At 37.8% G+C, this 26,355-nt stretch overlaps 1 protein-coding gene across 1 annotated transcript in view; it reads left to right on the top strand.

Annotated features, from left to right (window-relative positions):
• The window catches only part of SLC25A21 (solute carrier family 25 member 21), a 510,376-nt gene that overhangs the window by 351,798 nt on the left and 132,223 nt on the right, over nucleotides 1-26,355 (top strand). Inside the window, exon 3 of the mRNA XM_082681409.1 lies at nucleotides 6,493-6,576. Coding sequence (XP_082537535.1) covers nucleotides 6,493-6,576 — 84 coding nt within the window. The remainder of the gene's footprint in view (nucleotides 1-6,492; nucleotides 6,577-26,355) is intronic.

Raw genomic sequence — 26,355 nt, forward strand, 5'->3', positions numbered from 1 at the left:
CTGATAGAATCATCTCCCAAATCAGCAGTGTCAACTCCCCACCATCCAATGCTCTTTCTACAAGGATGACAAATGCAAAGCCTCCTTCCCCCTTCAGTTCAGTGGTTAGCCTTTTATGGGAAGGGGGTGATTCTTCTCTTGGGGCAGCCTCAGTATAAGGTGATTTTTCAGAGTACAAGAAACAAATATACATGATGGGAATTTTTCTAAAGATGTGCTTTCTAGGGCCTTTTTCCAAAGTTCGTAACATAGGCGTGTACACCTAAATTTCAAAGGCTCAAACGTGTCTTTGCGTGTTCAGTGACTTTGCCCATGCTCAACGAACCAGTAAGCATGCAAAAATACTCTAGGAGCAACATCTTATTTCAGTAAGATAGGCTAATTACAGTGAATTAAAATCTTTATTTAATCTTCCTACAGTTATCCTTTTAATGTGTTCTGTAATTGCAAACCTTTAGTCTGTTAATCTCTGATTCACTGGTGGGTTTCTTAAGTGTTTATTAAGGCGCACATGTAACATTCTGGTAATTACTAATAATCTTTGTTCATATCACATTTACAAAGATCTCTGCAGGGAGTTTCATTAGGCTCATCACCACTTATTGTCAGTGTACAATTTTTATTAACAGTCTCCCACCCTTATAAAATATGGAATTTGGAGCTTTACAAAACACAATGAAATGTCTCTTCGAGAGAAGAGACATTTGTTATGGCTAACAAGCTCAAATATTAAGTCAGTGTGTCACCGTCCCTTCAAAATCAAAGTGTCCTCTAATGTCTGTGGTGCCATTTTACCACTGAGGAGAAAGGCAAAGAGGAGTTAAATTACATTTCTCACCAGTTTACACTATTCATCGGTGACAGCACTGGAGCTGAAACTGGTGGCTCCTAGTCAATGTCTCAGTTTCCCAAGTGCCTCACCTCCTTTGACACAAAGGTGTAATTTTTATGTAGCAGTGCATTATGGTAGCATAAAATTCCACTCAGGAAAAAAACAACCACTGAGGGCTATCTCTGGTGGTAAAGGTACCCCTGCATCCCCACCCTAAACAAAACCAGACCTTCGCGCCAGAGCTGAAATCCCTTTAACAAGGGACAAGTTCTGGAAGACGGCATATCAAATTAAAAGCCACGATAAGGATAAATGATTGGTATGAATGCTTTTCTGAGAGCAGGGTTGAATAGGGGAAGGTAAGAGAGAGCATGAGAATACTCTTGGACTGGAAAATGATCTGGAGGTGATGCTAGAAATAAAACCCACCTATCTCACTGCTTTGCTTAGGATTGGTGGCAATGCCAAAGGGATGGGTTAGGATGGCTTTTGCCCCCATTCCCAAATCTCCATCAGTTCCCAACCCTAAAGTACCGCAAATAATCATATGATCTAACTAAAAAGCAGAGCATGTGCTATGCAAATATAGCTTCAGGACAAATCTTATCACCTACCCCAATCGGACTCTGCAACTCAATTGCTGCCCTTCATGTAAATATATAGATTACATATACATATACGTGTATATATACATATATATATATATGTGCATGTGTGTGTGTGTGTGTGCGCGCGCCCTAAAGCCTCCACTTCCCAGTATAGACTCCATCAGCCAACAGTAGATGAAGATGATAGATGTAAAGTTTACTTTGGAAAATAAAGGCATTGCATAAATGTGAGATTTAGGAATTTTCAAACAACCTCATTCTACAGCTTTTAAGGCAGTAATAAAGTCATTGTATTTCTCAACACGTATCATTCTTATGATATCTTAGGAAGTGCTCAGACAAGCTGAATGCCTAAAGTGACATTTCTAACAGTGCTAAGAGTCAACAACAGACTTTGGTATCACTGACCAAGCACACAATCAAGTCGGAGGAAATAGTGCAGTAATGGTTCTTGACCAGTTTAAAGAAAAATATTTCAGTGAGTGAGAACATTCTTTTGCTTCTAAAAATATGCTTGTACATTTGCTCATGAACATTGAGCAGCTCTTCCTTGCCCTGTCGTAACCGCAATAACTTGCTTCATATTTATGGTGTGGTGGATGGTAGGGCTGTTCCCTCCCAGTTTTGAGAGTGTGTAGCACCAGGCTCCCTGGCTCCATGGCAGATGGGACCACTGGCTGCTGGGCAATGGAGCGTAGGGTTTGAGCCGCACTCCTTTCCCTGTGTTTCTTTCTGACCTGATATTAGGCACTGAATATTTCTTAAGTATTACTCCATTGTCCAATTTGCCCATTTGGCAGCAAGTTTTCATTCTAATAAAAGAAGTTCCTCAGATGGAGATTCCAGATGTGGCCAAACTGCTTTTATTAGGACAATGGGAAAGTCCAGTCTTTTCTTCTAGATATCTTGATTGTATTTAGAGTAGTGTGGCTTTGCCTTTGTAATTTTACAAAGAGTTCTATTACGTAACTGGGAAATTGTCTCCTCGAGCATAGAGAGAATTTGTTAGCACAGAACGCAGCTTGGAAAATGCTGATGTAAAGCCTCAATTCGAGAGAAACCTTTTAAGTTGCTGAAATGTAAGAGACGAAGAAGGAAATTGCTGTTTTACATGATTGACCAAAATGCACTGTAATTATATCAACTTGAAACAGATTCCTTAGAAGAACTGATAACTCTGTGATCAGAATAAGTCATGTGTAGTGGAACTAAATACAGCATGGACTTTCTCTGCAGAGTGCAGACACGCCGTAAGTGAGATGTGCAGTAGAAGTGACAGCTGTACTTGCCTTTGCCTGTTTAATGGGACCTCTAGCTACTTTAGGATAGTAAGGAATGGTGGGAGGCTTTACAGAGGAATTAGTATGTACCATGCCTGACCATCCTTTTGCATTGCTCTGCAACACGGCTTGTGGACTCTCCTCGTGTGATGCTGTTTGATGTTGCCGCTCCTGTTTGTAATGAACACAGCATCACTCATCAGACAGTCAGCTTCTAAATGGAACACTCCTCTAAGATTCCGCTGACTGTCCTTGCTGCCTGTTTTAAAGTGGGAGGGTAAGGTTTAATCACAGATATTTAGCCCAAATATATCCTTCCCGTTTTCCCTCTTCCCTCTAATGTCACTGCATAATATTGATACTATTTTCTGTCAGCCATAGATAAGATCATCTCCAGTAAAAGTAATACTAGTGTTTATTCAGTGCCAGTAAAACTAATTGTCTGACATTGATACTCTGAAATACTATTCCTAAACATTATTCCTTGCATATGGTAATCATCTATTTGTACATCTCCTTCACATAACTATAAACTTCTAAAGGGCAGGATTATTTCTTATTTCTTCATAATGCCCCAAATAGTGGAGTACCTAATACATAGTAAGTATTCAAGAACTCATTAACTGAGAATAGTGGATTGGAAATATTATCATCTGTTGGATTCTGAAAAAAGAAAGAAATTGCAACTAATGAGTGAAGTGCCTAGACTTCCAATAGCCAAATTAGATAACTAGTTAATTAAGAAGTAATTGTACTCTGTATTCATTTTTGTGTAAGCTGACAGAGGACCCACCTTGGTATTACTGGTACATGCAGACATCATAGACAAAGCTGATGTCTCTAACCCCATCAATAAAAGAGGAGCTAAGGTCAATTTTCTTGCCATTAGGATTCACTTGCTTTGGTCCCTCTGGTGACTCACAGTTCCTTCTAGGACCAGGTCACATGACTGTGAGATGGCCACAGAGTTATCTGAAATGCTCCGCTGAGGAGCAGGAAAAGGCCAAACGCTCTATATTGGTCATTGACTTTATCTCATAAACACCCTCCTCTAACCCGCTCAGGTCTCCATCCACCCTGAGCAGCTGAATGCCACCAGCAGGATGCTGTAACATCCATCCTGAACGAAACACTGGAGGTTGTCATGGTGGGAGATCTTTTCTTTCACTTCTATTAAAAGGACATCTTTCCCTCTCTCAATTCCCCACCTGAAATGCTTCCTCCTGGCTTACTCTTTTTGCCTCTCTGAATCCTATAGGACCAGCTTAAATCCCTTCTCCCTCCTGAGATCCTTCCTGATCCTCTGCAGAAAGCAGTAATTGCTCCCTCTGATGAATACCTGGGCAACTTGTGCTGATGCTACTTGACATTTTGGATATTTTCCCTTTTATTGTAAAAATTTTTTTCTCATTTATTTATTGGGTTTCTTGAGAGTGGGGATAATGCCCTGGGTTTTCGTAAAACCTATAACATCTTATTTCATATGGCAAATATTTAAAAAATACTTGGTAATTTGGGAGAAAAGTATCCAGAAAGGAATTTGACAGGGGGAAATGAAAATTATTACAGATATTATGAGAAAAATCTATAAGCATGTAATGTTTTTATAATACATAAAACTATTTTAAGTTATTCTCTTGAAAGTTAGACATAAGAAATTTTTCATACCCAACAATGAACGTAGGTTACAAATATACAAATGCAAAGATGGAGATTCTTTTCTGAATTAGGATCAAAGTCGTATTTTGGAAATCGCTCTCTATGTTCCAAGATTATTTGTTGTATAAACTTACCTGTAGTTATTCCATTGTACTGTTTTGTGTTTAGCATTAGTTAATTCATTTGCATCCCAAGTCCCAGATTATCTCATCTACATACAGTAGTCCAGAAATACCAAACGTGGTCCACCTACCTGACCATCAAATCATGTTCTCGATTCTAGACAGAACCGCTTACTGAGTCTTCTAGGCCAGTGGTTATACACACACCAAATGCACCTCTGGATCCAGAACAGTTTAAATGAGTTAGTCGTAATGCTTCATGATTTTCTGATAAGCTCCATGCAATTTAAATTTTAGGGATACAGTTCTTGCCTAGAAACTAACCTCCTAAAAATGATCATACTAATAGAGATGTAAGTTTGACAAGCAAAAACATTACGAATATTTATGACATTTTAAACTTTGGCAATAGTAAGTCTAGGGCAGTGGAATATTACTTGCTGGGTTGATGAGGATCAAGAGAGGATCATGTTGAATGTATCATTTAAAAAACCCATTGATTTAAAGAAAAAAACAATCACCCAGCAAGCACACCTCTTTTATTACATTTGTTTCCTCCATTCATATTCTGGCATCATTATCTTCACCCAGACTATCATAATTGCCTTCATCATCATTCTGTCCTCCATACTCCCATTCTAATCCACCCAATCAGACAATAAATATTTTATTAGGAATTTGTATATTTCAAGTACTCTACTGGAAGAATCAACTCCTTCATCTCAGGACGGCTACTCTCCGCACAATCACGTTCAGCACCTCTCCACTTCACAAACTCAAATGTAATCCAGCCTCACTTTCCAGTCTTATCGTCTACTTATTCTGTTCATATGCCCAATCACTTCAGTCAAAGCAAAATATTCACACTTCTCTGTGATATATGTGTTAGTTTTCAGCATAATTCCCTGGGGCCTAGAACTATAAAATAAATCATTCTCAGAATTAGAAGTTGTGTTCATGTCATAAATCTAACAATCTGAGAAAAGCATCTTAGAGTAGACAGTATTAGGGGTGTTTCTGAGAATTTCTATTTTAAAAGGCTTGCTAAAACCGTGGAGGGAAGTACAGAAGGAAGAAGGGGCTTAACTTAGAATTGGGACAAGAAGGTTAAACACAAGGAGCAGGCAGCCTAAAGAAAAGCGAAACTGGAGAACTGGGGTGTAGGGAAATGACAATACTTGTCATAAATCTCATTAGCAACAGACCCCAGGGAAAGACACAAAATACGTAAGACCCTCACACCGGGAACTTCCACATTTTGAAGGCTAGAGTTCTGAGATGCATGATCATACCAAAAACGAAGACGAAAAAAAGAATTTGGCTTTCTAAAATGGGATACATCTTTATTGCGCACAAACTACATGCAGAGCACTGTGCTTCTGTGAAGGTCCAGGTAACCGGAACTACCCCTAGTGACCACTCTGCTCTATCATGAAGTACTGATAATAAATTGTATCACGGTGTGACCCGAATTCTTGCTCTAAACGCAGGCTCCTGTCTGCCAGAATGAATTCCAAATTCATAATCAGGATCAAAGTTAGGCCATATTAGCTGCTCTGTATTTTTAAACTTTGTATTAAATTACCATCAAAGAGCACTAATTAAGATAAGAAATAGAGCTACTTATTTGTTTCATATGCATCTTCAGATTTCTGAATTATGCATTAAAACAATCTATGACATCTGTGTGTGCTTTTCGCAAAAGAAAAAAGCATAAATGCCTCAGGGTGCATCTGCCTAGCTAAGAAACAGATGAAAACAACTCTTTCTGCAGTTCTATTAAAGTACAGAGAAATATCATAATTTTAAAGGCTACAAAAATAAGGTAAAGATTATACAAGACAAATAAATCAGTAAAATCTGTAGCAAAACCCAGAATATTTTAGATTAATCTGAAAAGGCTGAGTCTCCTAAGACTTTGAAAAATGAGAAAAGCCATTTGGCAAAATCCTTAACTTGGATTTTTTTTGTTTGTTTGATTTTGTTTCTAGGTTCCAGATTCAGAGATGTGCAACTGATCCAAACAGTTACAAAAGCTTAGGAGACAGCTTTCGAATGATTTTCCGCACAGAAGGGTATGTATGGTTCTTTATATATAGTCTCTATGTTGATGTGGGCATTTTAATATATTACTGCACAACGTGTTTTCTCATTTTGAATGATTTCTTTTCCTAGTCTTAGTAGGGAAAAATATTTAAAAGGGTGTCTTCCTATTTTTGTATGTGTTTTTCTGGATAATACGGTTGAAAATTAAATATGTATATGATAGAAACTACCACAAAAAGGATGTTAATAATATCCTTTATGAATAATAGTTTGATGACTAGAGGACAATTTTTATTTTGTGCTATTGAGGCTTTTTAAAGTTCTTATAACTGGGAATATCTAAATGTGATAGTTCTTTATTTTGATTCTTAAATATAGCGCCCAAATGTGTTCCTTGTTTGCATTCTGGTTTATGAATATTCAATCAAAACATATCTTTATCAAAAATTGATGTGTCAGGTTCATCATCCTATCTATTAGATGATCAGATAAATAGAATATTTTTGTTACATAAACTAAAATTGTCTTTGATGTATAGATTCAGTTAAAGTCTCTATTGAGCATAATTTTCCAAAGGATATTAGATGTGCTTTTTGAAGTTGTTTTCATAAGAGAATTGGTTGAAAATAATCATTATACCAAAAAGATAACAGTAATAATAACAACTAGTACATGTTTAGCCTCTACTATGTACTAGGAATTCTCCATATAACTCTTAGAGTAGGTTCTGTTAGGAGCCATTCCAGTTGGACAGATGAAGAAACCAAGACTCAGAAAAGTTAGTAATTTTCACATATCTGGTAAATCTTGAAGCTGGGACTCAAATCCAGTGAGCTTGACCCCAAAGCCCATGCTCCTAACTCTGTAGTTCACTACCTCTCTTAGCAGATTATACTGGGGCTACTCTTTTGCTAATTAAACATATGTCATTTATGTTGTCTCATGCCAATAGATTCTTTTTAACAACAGCATAGTAATTTATTTACCTACATACTGCAGTTTATTAAATTAATCCCTTTGGTGGCCCATTAGGTTGTTTCCATATTTTCACTATTATAAACAATAGTACAGTATATATTCTCATACTGTTTTTTCGCATTTATGTGTGTATGTGTGTGTATATATATATATATATTTCTATTTTTAAAAATTGCTATCAATGGACTTATAAGATCAAATGATATGCACATTTTATATCATAGATGTTGCCAAATTATCTTCCAAAAAGTATGTACTGACTTTTATATCCTTAGTATTTGAGAGTTCTCACTTCTCCACACCCTCTCAAACACTGGACATTATCAGTCATTATTTGATATATCTGTCACTAATATGCATCTCCTGTTTATAATCTAATAAGTGAAAAATAAAAGTGTCTTAATAGTATTCCTTTGATTGTAACTGGGGTTGAGCATACTTTTATATCATTAGGTATTCTTTCTTTCATGAATTGCTTATTTTGTGTCTCTCGCCCATTTCTCTTAGGTTATATTTTTTAATTAATTTGTAGGAGTTCTGTATATATTATAGGTACTAATCCTTCAACTATTACATAAATTACAAATATTTTCCCCAACTTGTCAGTTGTCTTACAACTATAGTGTCTTACACCTTTCAGAAGTTTGTGAGTTTTGAAGATTGTGATTTTGTGCTTATATCTATCTTTTCCTTTGTGATATCTGACCTTGATGACACATTAAAAAAGAAGGACATCCTCTAACCCCAAGATTACAAACATCTACGTCTGAATCTTTAATCCATCTGTGATTTCTTTTTTTAATGTGCAGTATGGCATATAGGAATTAAATTTTATTTTCAAATGGTTATTCAGTTGTCCAAACACCACTGCTGAAAAAATCCATTCCTTACTCACTAATTGGAAATGCTAGCTTTTTTGTATATTAAACTTGCACATATATATCAGCTAAATTTTCTATTCTGTTTCTCTGTTTCCTATTCTGTTTCATTAATTTATCTATCTCTATGCCAGTATCATACTGTTTTAATTGTTTTATCTTTTGAGTGTTTCAGGAATATGTAAAAATATGGCCTGCAGTGTAAAGTCTAAATTCCTTATCAGGTGTACAGAGCCCTTCCTAGGACAGCCCTTGCTTCTTCCAGGCTCATTCCTCGTGCGCAGATCTGTTATATAGCGTGCACCACCCTGATTTATTGAGCTTGTTTTCTGTCTGTCTCCCGTCTCCCACCCCAAGAATACATTTCCCTGAGGCGCACGTCTCATTTCCCTCTGTTTTCCCTATCCGTGTGTTTGGCACTGAGTAGAGATACTCAGTAAATGCATGTTGAACAAGTGAATGAAAGTCATCACACCAACATCATGATGATGCAAAATGAAAAAGAAAGATGATAATTCTTGCTATAGACCACTCCCTCTGAAGCTATGATAATGATCCTGAAGGCTGATTAAATATTTTGAGGTCATCTAGTGACACAGAATCAGCAAATTCTTGCTATTCCTCTGGTGATGTGGTACCTAAGTGTCATTGATAATATGCCCGCATTTATGGCGGTTGGGATCAAAATCATGTTCATTTTACCTAGTACATATATATATAATTAAAGAAACCATAGTTTATTATATAGTCAATAAATTATCTCTTTCCAGTAAAACAATAGTGTCAGCATTGCCAAGTTCTGTAAACTGTAACAGATATCTCTGAATTGGATGTGGGAGTTCCTTAGCCAGACTCTTCATTTCAAGTGTGTTTTAGGAAGAATTTGATGTTTCTGCTTTGATATCAAGTAATGTAACAAACATACAGTATGTGTGGTCCCTGCATAGTAAAATTGGCCTTTTCCTCGACTGTATGTTTAATTGCTTCTAAAGCAAATTGACATTCTTTCTGTAATGCCTTTAGATCTGGACATGTTGTTAGCAAAAGTCAGAAAGCTCCAGTCTTAAAGATGGAAATATTTGTAAAAATACCAAAGAGAAAGCTGCCTGTTATTTTTGATACAGAGCAAGAGCATTTCATAGCCTTAAGTTTAAAAAAAAAAAAAGAGGAAGAAAAAAGAAAAAAAAAATCCTTTTAACACATGCTGTGTTGAATTTTTTTCCTAGCAAAACAGTTCCTTTTGATTTTCTTAGTTAGCTTTTACAGTATACTCTGCTTTCAAAGATGGTTTTTCACTCAGGTGCGTAGAGGCCAGTTTGCTCTGTGGCCTGCAGGGAGGATAGTGCTAGTCAGTTTGACTATTAACAATTAAGAGAGCTCATCTGTTCTGGTTCTTCTTTTTTTTGTTTGTTTTTGTTTCTGTTTTTGTTTTAGGAAGAACGCAAGGGCCGCGAGCGCCCGGGTACCCCCGGCCCATCTCCTGATTCTTCTTATCTAATTCCCCCAGCCCCTCAAGTTAAAGGTTTTGAAAGCTAGTCCTTTTCTGTTGTTTAAAAACATTAAAGTCTGTTAACACACTTAGAATCTGCACGGAGCTCCCATTTCCCCACTGTAAGAAAGTGAAGTGGTATTGTCACCATTCTTAGAGATGCAATTCCCCACCTCTCAGCCCAGAATTCACATTTCTAAGAGACAAGAGCTCAGTCACATGGTTCTGAATCCCTTTACTGCTTCTAAGATTTTTTTTCTTCTTAGAAGCATAGATACATTGTGCTGTTATTAAGGACATAGTTTTTCAACCCAGCTTTACAGAGGTGAAATTAACTTAAGTTTTTAAAACTAGGCCTTCCAAATTGTGAGTAAGGATTTCTGTTATGTGGAATTGTCATATTTACTTAGCTTTTACCAAAAAGGTCGTCATTGCAGAAAACTGACAGGGAAGGAATTTGTCACTGTTGAGAGTACCTCCATCGTCACCATGATTCTTCATCTTTCTCTGGTTTGACAGAATACACTAACAGGTCCGTCTAGTATAATCATGAGCCCAGAAGACATGAAGATTTAGCCTAGTTGACTAGGTGCCTTCAAAACCAGTAAGCTTCATTTTGTAAACTCCCCTGGCAAATAGCAGCTGGTATCTCTGTTTACCATGCGTTCCTGCATCACACCTAATTTCCTTTTGCTTCAGAGTATCTCATGAGAGTTCTTCTAGTCTATTTTTGTACTTAGCATTCCTTTAAAGAGAGTGATTGAGATGTTCACAGATGGGTGAGGGTATTATAAGTTATGCTAAAATAAAACCAGGACTGCCCACCTCCTCACTCTGCGTTCTCTGAAAATATCTAGTGGCCATTCTTTCTGAAATGAAGAGAAAAAAAAGAGTTAAACAGAACTTAAGATATTCTGGTGACATAGGTAAAGAAAGATATGAAACTAATATTTATTTTCTTCAGTGTACCAGGCACTGTGCCAGGGACTTTTTCATTTCAGCACAGCACTAGTCTCAACACAGCTCAGCATCATTATGTATGTCTGTATTTTGTGTGAGGTAACAGATGATCAGAGAAGTTAAACAACTTCCCCAAAGTCAAACAGGTATTAGTGACATACCATGGTTTTTCCATTACACTGTATCACCTTTCATTAAACACCAAATTTTGTTGTTTATTAAGTGAAAAGAAGACAATGTGGAAGTAGTGGCTGTAAACCTCTAATTTTTAAATAGCTATTCTAAAACCTTTGGTATTCCTACCCTCAAATCACATACTAATTTAAAGCAGCTTTTATCTCTTCCTTCAAGTAAAGTATGGGAGACCAGTATATGGTCAGTCAACCAAATCCTGTCGATTCTGAGGCAGCACCACAAACCTCTGACAACTCCAGACTCTTAATCCAACCATTGTTCCATCTCTTGCAGAGAGCTCCATATCTCTGATGAATTCATGGTTTTCCATCAGTCTGCTCTCATCCTGCTTGTTCCTTAGTTTTCTTATGAGGAAAATTCTTGGGCACTGGTTTGCCCAAGGCAAATAACTAGGAAACAGGAGGTCAGATTAAACTTAGTTTCAGATGAGAAACATGTCGATTGCTGGTGCCTTCAGAAATATGGTATTCTTCAGAAAGTATTACTGTAGAAAATATGTGGTTGCATTTGGGGGGCATTCGAACTGTGTTTTGTTTCACGATTTGTTTTCTGTAACCACTGATGCTGCCCCAAGTATCATCTTACAATCAGACCACTTGGTGATTATAATATTTTCTAGTTAAATGACATTTAAGGCCTCGTTTTATGAGCTCCAGCGTAATTGGCTAATTTGGTAAACTCCAGATGTGTGAGATAATGCGCCACTCGTTTAAGTGCCTTTCAGACGGCATAAATGGCACAGCCCCAGGAGGTATAATCACTCCCTCTTGTTTTCATTAAGAAGGGGAATGAGTGGCTTGTGACACAGACAAATGAAGTGGGGCATCTACGACTCGAAAATCAACAACTTGGTAAGATTTGGACATTTTTCTTTTTACAGGTGGACTCACTCCAAGATCTTTAGCTTAATTTGGTGTCTAGGTGGGTCTGCCTTTTAAAAAGTGGTTCACCTAGTCTAACAGGGCCAGGTAATTTTAAAGCAACCTCTGTAAATAGAAAGACCTGCTCTTATAGAAAACCCCCCTAAGTAAAGCAGTGTCTGGAAACTCTCTCACTCTCACATGGAAGTGAGGGCAAGCATTGGATTTGAAGAGACAGTGGAGGAGATAACTCTCCCCACTACCAGGAATTGTTATTTGAGCAATCAGCAGCCTCACCACCTAAATCAAGTTCCAACTTCACAAGGCCCAGTAGTTGCTGCTACTTTTTCTCTCTGCTTTCGACCCGACTTCTCATCCAACAGAAACCCACTCATCTACCCAGTACTGGCAAGTTGGAGTGGAGCAGGTGATTCTCGGCATCACCGATCCCTGGATCCTCGGGCTGGTCCCTCTTATCTGACAACAGATCCAGTGGAGGACTCACTGCCACTTAACGAATGCAGAATTTTTACTCAGATGCATAATTACAGACCGTACCCCAGAACCCTAAGCAGATAATCCACAGTATAAATCAGTTATGTATAGATCACTGGGGATTGACTGGGTTTGCAAGCTTGGTTTACCCAAATGAATTTGATCTTTGGTGGGTGCCAGATGTGCAGTGTGCCTTCTGTGATGAGTTTCCTGGTGCCTTGAGTACCTTCTCTCCTCTCCTTTTTACTTTTCCAAAGAGGCCCTTCCTGGTACCTACTGGACCTCCCTTGAGTGCTCCCTTGTTTTGTTTTCTTTTGTTTCCAGCTTTATTGAGGTGTAATTGGCATATAACGTTATGTAAGTTTAAAGTGCACAACATGATGGTGTGATACATGCATCTATTGCAAAATAATCACCACAGTAGGGCTAGTTAACACACCCATCACCTCACGTAATTACCACTTTCGTGAGAACGTTAAGGTCTACTCTCCTAGCAACTTTCAAGGGTACAGTACAGTCTTGTTAGCTGTAGTCGCCATGCTGTACATTACATCCCTGCTCCCACACTGAGGAGTTCAGCCCTGGCCTGCCTGGGCTTCTTAACGATGGTAGAACAAACATCCTCTTTAGTTGGGACAAAAGGAAAACAAGAAAAAAAAAAACATAGCAGGTGAGAGTTTGGAGAATGAAACTATAGCAAATCCATCTGGCAAATCTTATAAGTGATGGAGCCAGGTCCAGAATACGGTGTTCAATAGACTGAAGCCAGTCTTCTCCCAAGCTTTCTCCAGTTTTAGAAAGACAGAAAAGACATGATCTCAATCCAGGCATGGGTCTACTATTGCTATTCTCTGATGATCTGTGCTCCTTTTAAAAATCATTTATCAATACTTTAGTATATTATACTCCCAAAATTTTAGTCATAAAGTATATGTAACGGCTTTTCACGGAAAGCTATGCTAAGAATTTTAAACTCTATTTAGCAATTCAAGGTTGAAAATTTTTAAAAAATGAAGGGTAAGGAGAAAAAAAGTACTAAAGAAGAACATTTTTTTTAAATAAAGATGTGAGATATATATATATATATATATATATATATTCAATGGGATACTACTCAGTCATTTAAAAAGATGAATTATTGCCATTTGCAACAACACAGATGGACCTTGAAGGTATTACGCTAAGTGAAGTAAGTCAGACAGAAAAAGACAAATACTGTGTGATCTCACTCATATGTGGAATATAAAAATAAAACAGAGAAAATAAATGAACAAACCAATCCAAACAAAAACAAACATGTAGACACAGACAACAGAATAGTGGTTACCAGAAGGGAAGGGATGGAGGGAAGATGAAATGGGTAGAGGGGATCAGCTGTATGGTGACGGATGGGAAATAAATTTTTGGTGGTGGGCATGCTATAGTGTATACAGAAGTGAAATATAATGTACCCAGGACACTTACATAATTATCATTAACATCAATGTTACCTCAATAAAAAATAAATTTAAAAAACTGGCAGTTGAACCCACTAGTACATTACTTAGCATTTCTATTTTACCAAATTATCTTACACTGCTGCTAAAGCAAATAGTTGTTGGTTTAAGCTGTATTGGGTTGTAAAGTGGTCTTTACAGTCAGGGAGTGGATAATGAATTTTCAGAGTGCTCAGATAGCAGCATCCTGGTGCTTCCATGTCCCAGAGTTCTGTTTCCTTTTCTAAATTAGAGGTCTTTTGTTCTGCCCACAGAGTGACCTTTAAAATGGTTTCAGCTCCTAGATTTCCCTCCTGTCATCACCACAGATTGCTAGCTGACCGTCACACTCCCACTCCCCCAGCCTCGCACTAACAATGCTTTCTGACTTAACTGACTGGCCTTTGGCAAGGATTTAAGTGTTGCCAGAGAGTAAGTGAAAACGTTTGCAGTGATGTCAGCCCGTCAGCAAGGTCTGATTAAGAGACCAAACACGGCCTCTCTCAGCGAGCAGTGCTGACAAGAAGGAAGGGAGGACCAGTTGTTTGGGTGGAAGTAGTTGTCTTTTGGGAAGGTTGGTGTCTCGATTCAGAGCCTGAGCAGATATTCTTCATGTTTTTATAGACTGTTAGTGGGGGGTGAGGGGATTTCACATCTCAGTGGGAGATGTCCATTTGAAAATATTTCCAGGCCTTTATTTTAACTTATTCTGGATTTCTGATGGGCTGGATGCATAGTCATCTTGGGGGGAAAAATGTGTTTACAAAAACCAGAATCCTTTTTCTAGGTTGTTGAACTGAACATTTTCAGATGAGAATGAGAAAGAAAATCTCCAAAAACTCTTCTACCTTTGTCTGATTCTCTTATTATAGAAAATAACTTAGGGATGATTTGACATTACAAGGTTAAAGGAGTTAATATTTTATCTTCATCATTGATTTCAGCTACTGTCTCTGACTTTGTAGAATTACGGCTTCCAATATACTATCTTTTTTGGTAGGAAGTCTTCTATTCCTGGCCATATGCATATTTGATCTTGTTTTATTTTCCTCAGAAAGAAAAAGGTCACATGGATTTTTAATATTCTTGAACACTGTTAAGAAGTAAAAGCATTGGCAAGATACATACATACATATGCACACATACATGCATTTAAACTAAATTTAATTGCTTATGGTTTAGATTGCTACGTTTTCTCTGTAAATCCCATGAGTCAAGTGCCATTGGAGCATCCATGAGTGTGAATTATGATAAGCTTCTACTCAGTTCCTGCTTAGGAATCTGTTTAGTTACCCAGTTACAATGCTCTCATCAGCAGCCCGTGAATTTTTTGTCTAGTCTCATGACTCTAGCTTTACCTCTCCTCCAGCTCTTTCAAGTGGTTTGAAACTGGAAGAAAGGAGAAGGTTCAGATGCTGTTTTTATAATAGTGATTATGTTCCAATCAATGTTTGGCATTTTGGCCCTTTTGCGAAATGTGTCCACGTATCTTACTTCACTTGATGCTCACAAGAACCCTGGCAGGTAGAAAGGTGGGGAGTATGATCTTTAGTTTTCTGGTCAGTAAACTGATAAGAGATGTTAAAGGCCTTGCCCAACACCTCATAGCTGGTGTTTGTTGGGGCAGGCATTCATCCAGGGTCTTCTGCATCCTATATCATGCTCCCCATTCTGTCAGTAACTTAATAGTAGTATTGGTAATAATAGAAGCAACATCTCAGATTTACACTGTTCCCATTGTGGGTTCAAAGCATTGCCACAGATCTCATCTCACTTGGCTGAATAGCATCTGGGAGAGGTAGAGAAGAGATGGTATGGTTGGTTACATTCTACAAATCAGAAAATTTCAGCAGAAAGTAATCTATTGAGATTGCCAGAATAAGAGATTGGATCCTAAGATCAGCACGCAAAGAATACAAAGGTTTAATTTTTTTAATGGCATCTTAGGCAAATGAAATTAGAAAAAATATATATTCTAAAATGTGGCACCATCATCTCATGAAACCAAGGTAGAGGCTTTTGATCCTTAGAGCCCTCTCCAAAAGGAAGTTACAGGATGCAGTTTAAGGTCAAGGCTCACTGCATGAACTAACTCAGTTATTTGACCTGTTGACGCCTTTACCTAACTCAACTTGAATATTGGGTAATAACCAGGAAAACCTCATGAAACATGAGATAAGGCACGTAACCAGAGTTCCTCAGATGACTTGTCAGATGGGGTGGAAATCATCATATGATTGCAATATATGTGGAAATATGTGGTCACCAAAACCTAGAGCAGATGACAGCCATATGCAGTGGCCTAGTTCTCCTGCTGATAAACACTATGTTCATAATTCTTCTCTGGCCACAGAGAACTCATAGGAAAACAAAGCCATAGGTACCAGGAATTCTAATGTAGACACAGCCTCAGTAGTAACAAAAAATGAGATAAAGTGTGGGATGAGTTTTGGAAACTGTTAAAGAGAGTTTGTAAGTTTGTGTTAAGTGAATGAGTTCTTTGATTTCCTTACATAAAGCTTTTCCTAAATTAGAAGAATCAAGAAGCACAGTAAGAGATAAGGCCATGCTCTGCTGTCATTACCATTTTGTATCCTTTAAGTTTTCAGTGAACAGGTCAACATGAATTTCAAAATTCAAATAAAATTCCCAGAAGTTGGCACTATTTATAAAGGAACCTAAATTAAAAGTGTATTGCAATGTAATCCACTAAGCAATAAGACATATCAGTTACTAAAGTTCTGGCTTCATGTGTAAAATAGAATATGTGTTAGATTACAGAATGTTTCTTAACCACTTGTTCACGCCTTAATCCTCATGATCTGGCTTCTGTCTACACCCATGTTTACAAACTGCTCTCTCAGAAGCCACCACGGGACCCGTATCCTCTTCCAGAGAATCTGAGACACTAATGATCGTTAGATGTGCTATTATTTTACATACCATTAGAAAGAAAAAATGCTGACCATTAAACTCCTTGGAGTGATATGACAAGGGATATGGGTGTTGAATGAGAAGGAGAAATTTTGAATGACTTCCTAATTTTGAGCATGGATGACTGGTGATAGCCAAGTTATGTCATTGGCACATTCAGAAATCTTTGATGATTTCCCGTTGATCCATGTGGTAGGCCATCACTAAGATGGCCCCAATGACCCTGCCTCCTTGTGTTTATGTCCTTGTATAATACCCTCCTTTTGAGCATGGACTGGGCTTGTTGACTCTCTTTCAATGAAGTGAATATGGCAGAAGTGATGAGATGTCACCTTTGAGATTAGCATATAAAAAAACTGGCATCCATCATGGTAGCCCTTTCTTATTCTTCCTGCCCTTTTGGTTTCTTGCTTTTCTGTTGCCTTGAGGTCACTGCCCTATGGAGGAGCCCATGTGTCAAGGAATTAAAGGTATCTCTGGCCAATAGCCAGTGAGGAACTGAGGCCCTCAGTTCAACAACAACCTGGAAGGAACTGAGTCCTACCAAGGACATGAGTGAGCTTGGAAATGAATCTCTCACCAGTGAAGTCTTCAGATAAAACCTCCAGCCCAGCTGACAGTGTGTCTGCAACCCCTTAAGAGACCTTGAGTCAGAGGCACATGTTCCTGACCCACAGAAAGTGTGTGATAATAAATTTTACCACGAAGTTCTGGAGAAATTTGTTACACAGAAAAAGTTAACGCAATACACAAAAGCAAATCCAAAACACTTGATATGATTTTTATTTGGGGCCCTCCTTTCAGACTTTATCTTATCTAGTGTCATCACATGCATCTTATCTTCAAGCCCTGTGGACCAAATATAACTGCTGAAACGATTTTCTGTGTTTTGCTCATGCACATTTATCAGCCAGAATGGCATTTCGCCTTTTGTCCGGCTATGGATATTCTGCTCATCCATAAATGCCCAGCTCATATGCTACTTTCTCTTTGATTCTTTTTCTCATCATCCAAAATGGTAACAGTTTTCTCCATCTGTTCTCTTATGGCAGTTTTTTTCTACTGTAACAGTTCCCTTCAGAGTCAGAGAAACCTGGATTCAAATCCTATATATAAGTTTTGGGACCTCAGGCAGATTACAGTCTCATTGTACTCCTATTTCTTTATTTGTAACATGGAGATAGTAACATCTACTTTACTATGTTGCCAGCACTAAGTATAGGTATATAAATATGCACACAATCATTGTTTGCTAGTTCCATTATTAGTTCCTTATATTATAGCTAATTATTTGTAACTATTCACAATTATTTAAATGTGTGGAACTCTGATGAAATCATCTTGGGGGCTTCTAAAATATACCACACAGTTCTTTGTATATAATCATCATCCAGCTTATGTTTGCTGAATTTAATTGAATGATTGCTATTTCCTTATACTCTTCTGGCCACATTAATATAGAAAATAAATATGGTCAAATCAAAGCAAATGCCAAGAAAAATTTATGGCTCTGGTAATATCATTAAGACCAAGATTCTAAAGATTATAATTTGTATAATTATAATTCTAAAGATTATAATCTATCTCCAGATTAACCTCTTTTAACAGCCTTGGGAAGATAGTAGAATATTTTTAATGGCCATGTGGTGGCTGAAGGTAGGGGGTTGGATTTTGGCATGTGGGTTTTAGATTCAGGGGACTCAGCATTCACAAGTGTTTCTGGGTGGTATTGGGGGATTTAGTTAGGGAAATTGGAAGGGCTGATGACCCAAGTCAGGAACAAACAATTTACTCCCATTGCTTGGAACGTGTTCCATCTTCACCACTGAACTTATGACACTGCCTGACTGGAGTTTAATAAGCCCAGGAAGCTAAAACAGTACAAATAAAAACCAAATACTCAGGTCAATAAAAAGATGAATTAAAATGAAAGCAAAAGAGTGTTTAAAACAGAATGAGAGGCAAATCAAGTGTTAGAATTTTAAAAGACAATATTAACAGACTTTCGGTTCCAACAACCATAGTAGCTTGCATCAGAGCAGCTCTCCTGCTGAAAACAATTATAAACATTGGACAAAATATACAAACTACTTTTTTAAGGCAATAGAGAGCCACCAAACCAGGCAGAACTTGTGAGGGGCTACAAGACCTGAGGGAAAGAAGCCCATCTCAGTGAGCTCTACATTCACTCTGGCTTTTTCTGTAAAGGCTTTGCTAAGTCTTACAGGAAGGGTTGGGAGAGGAAGATGAGATCAAGTCTTAGTTGAGGAGAGAGATGAGTTGGAGGCTGGCGTTCAGGGCTGGCAAACGGCTGAGACCTAAGAAGCAAAAATCGCAGAGAAGAGAGAAACTGCAGAGGAGTGAACCCAAAGATCTATAAGCAATTTCCCCTTGAGGCATTTGCGAACTCCTAAGCTTCATGGGAACAGGAAGAAACTCCAAGAAACCCAGAAATAACAAACCAACAACAGACTAACAAAAAAGAAAACCCAAAAACAACAACAAAAAAAAAACCCCAGAAGTTGAGAAGCTTAGAGATGAGCAGAGATTTAAGCAGCCCTGTGATGCTGGGGAGACAAGGTTTGGCGTTCAAGCCCAACCAGGTGGAAGAGTTCTGGTAAACACTCTGAGTTTGCAGTTGAGACCCAGAATGTCCACTCTTCAGATAAGGGCTATGCCTTAGAAGTAAAGCACAAACTCATTGTCCCTATAAAGCCTAAATCCAACCTCAGCAAGATGAAGGTGATCTACTAGACTCCATCTGTTTACTAAGAGAAAATTATTCCTCTTTGGGCGGAGATAGCACCATCCAGAGACTCTTTGATTTTTTTTTTATGCACACTGTCCTGTATTCAATTAAAAAATTACAGGATCTTAGGGGGAAAAAGACCAAATAACCACAGTAAGTGACTCAAATTTTGGAATTATCAGACAGGAATTTTAAAATTTAATCTAATTTTTACTGTCGTAAAATATACATAACGTAAAACTTGCCATGCACAACCTGCCAAGACTGAATCAGGAGGAAATAGAAAATATGAACAGACAAATCACAAACACTGAAATTGAAACTGTGATTACAAATCTTCCAACAAACAAAAGCCCAGGAACAGATGGCTTCACAGGTGAATTCTGTCAAACATTTAGAGAAGAGCTAACATCTATCCTTCTCAAACTCTTCCAAAATATAGCAGAGGGAGGAACACTCCCAAACTCATTCTACGAGGCCACCATCACCCTGATACCAAAACCAGACAAGGATGTCACAAAGAAAGAAAACTACAGGCCAATATCACTGATGAACATAGATGTGAAAATCCTCAACAAAATACTAGCAAACAGAATCCAACAGCACATTAAAAGGATCATACACCATGATCAAGTGGGGTTTATTCCAGGAATGCAAGGATTCTTCAATATATGCAAATCAGTCAACGTGACACACCATATTACCAAATTGAAGGAGAAAAACCATATGATCATCTCAATAGATGCAGAGAAAGGTTTCGACAAAATTCGACACTGATTTATGATAAAAACCCTGCAGAAAGTAGGCATAGAGGGAACTTTCCTCAACATAATAAAGGCCATATATGACAAAGCCACAGCCAACATCGTCCTCAATGGTGAAAAACGGAAAGCATTTCCACTAAGATCAGGAACAAGACAAGGTTGCCCACTCTCACCACTCTTATTCAACATAGTTTTGGAAGTTTTAGCCACAGCAATCAGAGAAGAAAAGGAAATAAAAGGGATCCAAATAGGAAAAGAAGAAGTAAAGCTGTCACTGTTTGCAGATGACATGATACTATACGTAGAGAATCCTAAAGATGCTACCAGAAAACTACTAGAGCTAATCAATGAATTTGGTAAAGTAGCAGGATACACAATTAATGCACAGAAATCTCTGGCATTCCTATACACTAATGATGAAAAATCTGAAAGTGAAATCAAGAAAACACTCGCATTTACCATTGCAACAAAAAGAATAAAATATCTAGGAATAAACCTACCTAAGGAGACAAAAGACCTGTATGCAGAAAATTATAAGACACTGATGAAAGAAATTAAAGATGATACAAATAGATGGAGAGATATACCATGTTCTTGGATTGGAAGAATCAACATTGTGAAAATGACTGTACTACCCAAAGCAGTCTACAGATTCAATGCAATCCCTATCAAACTACCACTGGCATTTTTCACAGAACTAGAACAAAAAAATTCACAATTTGTATGGAAACACAAAAGACCCCGAATAGCCAAAACAATCTTGAGAATGAAAAACAGAGCTGGAGGAATCAGGCTCCCTGACTTCAGACTATACTACAAAGCTACAGTAATCAAGACAGTATGGTACTGGCACAAAAACAGAAAGATAGATCAGTGGAACAGGATAGAAAGCCCAGAGATAAACCCATGCACATATGGTCACCTTATCTTTGATAAAGGAGGCAGGAATGTACAGTGGAGAAAGGACAGCCTCTTCAATAAGTGGTGCTGGGAAAACTGGACAGGTACATGTAAAAGTATGAGATTAGATCACTCCCTAACACCATACACAAAAATAAGCTCAAAATGGATTAAAGGCCTAAATGTAAGGCCAGAAACTATCAAACTCTTAGAGGAAAACATAGGCAGAACACTCTGTGACATAAACCACAGCAAGATCCTTTTTGACCCATCTCCTAGAGAAATGGAAATAAAACCAAAAATAAACGGGACCTAATGAAACTTCAAAGCTTTTGCACAGCAAAGGAAACCATAAACAAGACCAAAAGACAACCCTCAGAATGAGAGAAAATATTTGCAAATGAAGCAACTGACAAAGGATTAATCTCCAAAATTTATAAGCAGCTCATGCAGCTCAATAACAAAAAAACAAACAACCCAATCCAAAAATGGGCAGAAGACCTAAGTAGACATTTCTCCACGAAAGATATACAGACTGCCAACAAACACATGAAAGAATGCTCAACATCATTAATCATTAGAGAAATGCAAATCAAAACTACAATGAGATATCATCTCACACCAGTCAGAATGGCCATCATCAAAAAATCTACAAACAATAAATGCTGGAGAGGGTGTGGAGAAAAGGGAACACTCTTGCACTGCTGGTGGGAATGTGAATTGGTTACAGTACGAGAACAGTACGGAGGTTCCTTAAAAAACTACAAATAGAACTACCATATGACCCAGCAATCCCACTACTGGGCATATACCCTGAGAAAACCATAATTCAAAAAGAGTCATGTACCAAAATGTTCATTGCAGCTCTATTTACAATAGCCAGGAGATGGAAACAACCTAAATGTCCATCACCGGATGAATGGATAAAGAAGATGTGGCACATATGTACAATGAAATATTACTCAGCCATAAAAAGAAACGAAATTGAGCTATTTTTAATGAGGTGGATGGACCTAGAGTCTGTCATACAGAGTGAAGTAAGTCAGAAAGAGAAAGACAAACACCGTGTGCTAACACATATATATGGAATTTAAGAAAAAAAAATGTCATGAAGAACCTAGGGGTAAGACAGGAATAAAGACACAGACCTACTAGAGAATGGACTTGAGGATATGGGGAGGGGGAAGGGTAAGCTGTGACAAAGCGAGAGAGTGGCATGGACATATATATACTACCAAACATAAAATAGATAGCTAGTGGGAAGCAGCCGCATAGCACAGGGAGGTCAGCTCTGTGCTTTGTGACCACCTAGTGGGGTGGGATAGGGAGGGTGGGAGGGAGGGAGACGCAAGAGGGAAGAGATATGGGAACATATGAATAACTGATTTCACTTTGTTATAAAGCAGAAACTAACACACCATTGTAAAGCAATTATACTCCAATAAAGAAGAAAAAAATTGCCATTTTAACCATGTTTAAGTATACAGTTCAGTACATTCACATTGGTGTTGAAACCATTGCCCCTATCCATATCTAGAATGTTTTCATCTTCCCAAATTGAACTCTGTAACCATTAAACAATAACTCCTCCTTTTTCCCTCCCCCCAGGCCCTGGCAAGCACCATTTTATTCTCTGTGTCTATGAATGTGACTACTCTAGGTATTTCATATAAGTGGAATCATACATTTGATTCATATCACATTTGCCTTTTGTGTGATTGGCTTATTTCACTTAGCATGAAGTCTTTAAGATTCGACCATGGAAGCATGTGTCAGAATTTCCTTCCTTTCTATGTCTGAATAATATCCCATTGTATGTACAGATCCCATTTTATTTATCCATTCATATGTCAGTGGACACTGGGTTGTTTTCACCTTTTGACTATTGTCAAAGATTTGAAGAAATATTTGTATACCCATGTTCATAGCAACATCCTTGCTTTCAGTTCTTTTGGGTATATATGCAGAAGTGAAATTGCTGGATCATATGGTAGTTCTATGTTTAATAGAGACTTTTAAAGATGTAATAAATATGTTCAGAAAAGTAAAAGAAAAGATGGAGAATTTCACCAGAGATTTGAAATCTGTTTTTAAAAAAAGACAAATGGAAATGTTGAAAAATATTGTAACAGAAAATAAGAATTCAATAGGTGGGTTTTCAACCCATATGTTATATTGTCAGCATGTAACTTGTTAACTGTTTTATAAGTTCTTAAATATTAGGGACTGTGTTTTATCTTACCAGTGTGCCGTGGTAGGTACTCATTATTACAATTACTTGATTGAATAAGTACAGGAGTAAAAATAATGATAATAATGATTATTATACATATATTTTTGATGAGGGAAATCACAAAATTTTTTAAAAACTCATTTTAAGCAACCAAAAAAAAATTAAAATTTACCAGAGGCCAGTCACTTTGCTAAGTGACTAACTTAGCATGCACTAACTCGGTTAGTTCTCACAACCTATAGGGAGGAACTATCACTCTTCCCATTTTATCGATGAGTCAACCAAGGCCCAAAAGTTTATGTAACTTGTCTAATGTTTCATAGGTTGAAGAAATTTGAACCCACATGATCTGGATCCAGATCTTTACATCTACATTATTTAAAAAGAATTCTTTTTGAAGAAACATAGATTGTTCTGCTTTGGCTGAGTAGCTAGGTGCAAATTTTAGAAAATAAATGGAAAATTGAGACACCAAATTGCATAGTGACATCTGCTAGGGTACTAAACTCTTTTTGTAATATGACCTTTACATTTTTTCAGATGTTCCTTCTGGACAACAGGGCACTACTTAATGTATTTTGGCATGGGCTCTGTTATGCATGTTTGACATATAAGAAACACCACGATAATGAACAGAATGTCCCTTCTTTCTCCTGAAACTCCAAATTGCTCAGGGCCATAAGATACAAACTGGGGGTTTAAAGTTGACACTCTCAATTTCCTCCTTTCATGTTTGTGGATCTCATTTGCAGGATGCTGACATTTTACCTTTTCTACATCCCTGTCTTCACTCCTCTCTCTACCCCATCATCTGTCTTAAATGTTTAATCTTTTGGCTGTACCACCTCAGAGCATGTTGGCTTTTGATGGCAGATGTCTTCTCCAATGATGGGACATTCCTTGGGGAAATCCATTTTCTTTCAGCCTTGGCAGGGAAGATCATACACTTAGTACACAGAACAAAGGGAGTATTCATCAGGACCTTAAGATTCCCGATATATTTGCCTTCAGCTCTCTTTTCTTCAAACTCTTTGTTCATCCGGGTTACAGTTCTAAGTGTCCTGCATCCTATTTGGATCTCTTCTTTTGGACCCTCCAATATAACAGATCTTTTCTTTATCTCTCTCCCTTTCTTTTTTCCTTTTTTCCTCCCTTTCTTTCTTCCTCTCTTCCCTCCTTCCTTCCTTCCTTTCTTTCTTTCTTGAAAAAAGAACTACTCATTTCAGACAGAATTAAAGTAAATAAAATTTTTAAAACAACTCTTTTTTGTGATATTAGACAATCGTATTGTTAAGTATCCCTTATTCCTCTCTGGTGTGAGGGCCAATTCCCTAAAGTTTATAAAGCTTTTTTATATAGGCAATGAACATTATGCAAGCTAAGAACAGATATCTACATCTTTTCTATATTTATGCTCTTTCTTTGCCAGCTTAGAGGAACACTTGTAACCCACCAAGCAAATAGTATTTAGTGGCTGCCCATGTATACACAGCCCTCTGTTAGGCAGCACACAGAGTATGTAAAAGAGACACAGCTTTGGCCTTCTAAAAGCTTAATTCTGCAATGCAGTGACTGTAATGAGCAAAAATTCTTATTTCAGTCACATGACTATTAACCTTTGTGATAAAAGTTTTCCGAAAGCAACAGGTAGAGATTTCACCAGTTGGAAAATAGATTTGCATTTTCAATACCTCCGTATCTCTTAACACTCTTACAAAACCATTCTCAATCACAGGGAAAAGACACACGAAAACTGCATAGGGACTTTCCAGACAGAAGTAAACTGTCCCAATAGGAAATAAAAATCTTCAAAGTGTCCCTTTCATTGGACTTGTTTCTTTTCTTACAACAAATGGACACATCAGACATAAAATTTAATTGAGACACACTAAAGTAAGACGTGGCTTACCTGAATAGGAGAGGTCACAGCATTCCATTAAGGAGACAGCAAGGCGCTAACAACGCATTGACTACTTTATATCACAGTATATTGAACTTGTAGTCACCACCAACTATTTAGGATTTCAACAGCCTCCCGTTAAACTCTGCTGCGTGATTCTGTTTTACATTTCTCTTCCTGTGTGTTTGTTTTAATTTAAGAGCCAGTATGCATATTGACAATTCTTTGACAGCAAAGGTAAAACCACCAGGAGTGTATCTGTTTATTGAGGACTGACAGCTTTATAGCTAACATAAAAATAATCTAATGTTTATTGGGGCAAATGTTTGGACGGAGGATTAAGTGAAACTACCGAATAGAGAAAACCTTTTCATCCTATTCAGACTTTTCAAATAAGGTTTGGGATCAACTACATAAAAACTTTTTGTGTTGATTTCTTTAATGCTCTTCCCTTAATTTGTCCCGCTACTCACTCCCCTCCACTTCGCTACCTCAAATGATGTTTTACGACAGGGGTTTTGAATTGAGTAAAACTTTGAAAGAGAAGATGCTACCGTTCATAGATTCTTTGCTGTAGAATTTACATGAGCCATGCAAACCTGCTAGATAGCAGTAAAGCAAAATCTAAACCACATTGCTCATAATATAAACTGTCTTTTCCTACTGTTTCCTATAGCTTATAGTAAGAGTTCCTACATTTTTTTGTTTTTGTTTTTTGGGTTTTTTTTTTTTTGCGGTACGCGGGCCTCTCACTGTTGTGGTCTCTCCCGCTGCGGAGCACAGGCTCCGGATGCGCAGGCTCAGCGGCCATGGCTCACGGGCCCAGTCCCTCCGCGGCATGTGGGATCTTCCCGGACTGGGGCACGAACCCGCGTCCCCTGCATCGGCAGGCGAACTCTCAACCACTGCGCCACCAGGGCAGCCCTGTTTTTGTTATTTTTAATACTTGTAGGTGGGGAAGGGAAACAGAAATAGCTTTTAAACTGTTTCAAAACTGG

The sequence above is a fragment of the Grampus griseus genome (assembly GCF_964374135.1).
Source record: "Grampus griseus genome assembly, chromosome: 2".
NCBI lineage: Eukaryota > Metazoa > Chordata > Mammalia > Artiodactyla > Delphinidae > Grampus > Grampus griseus.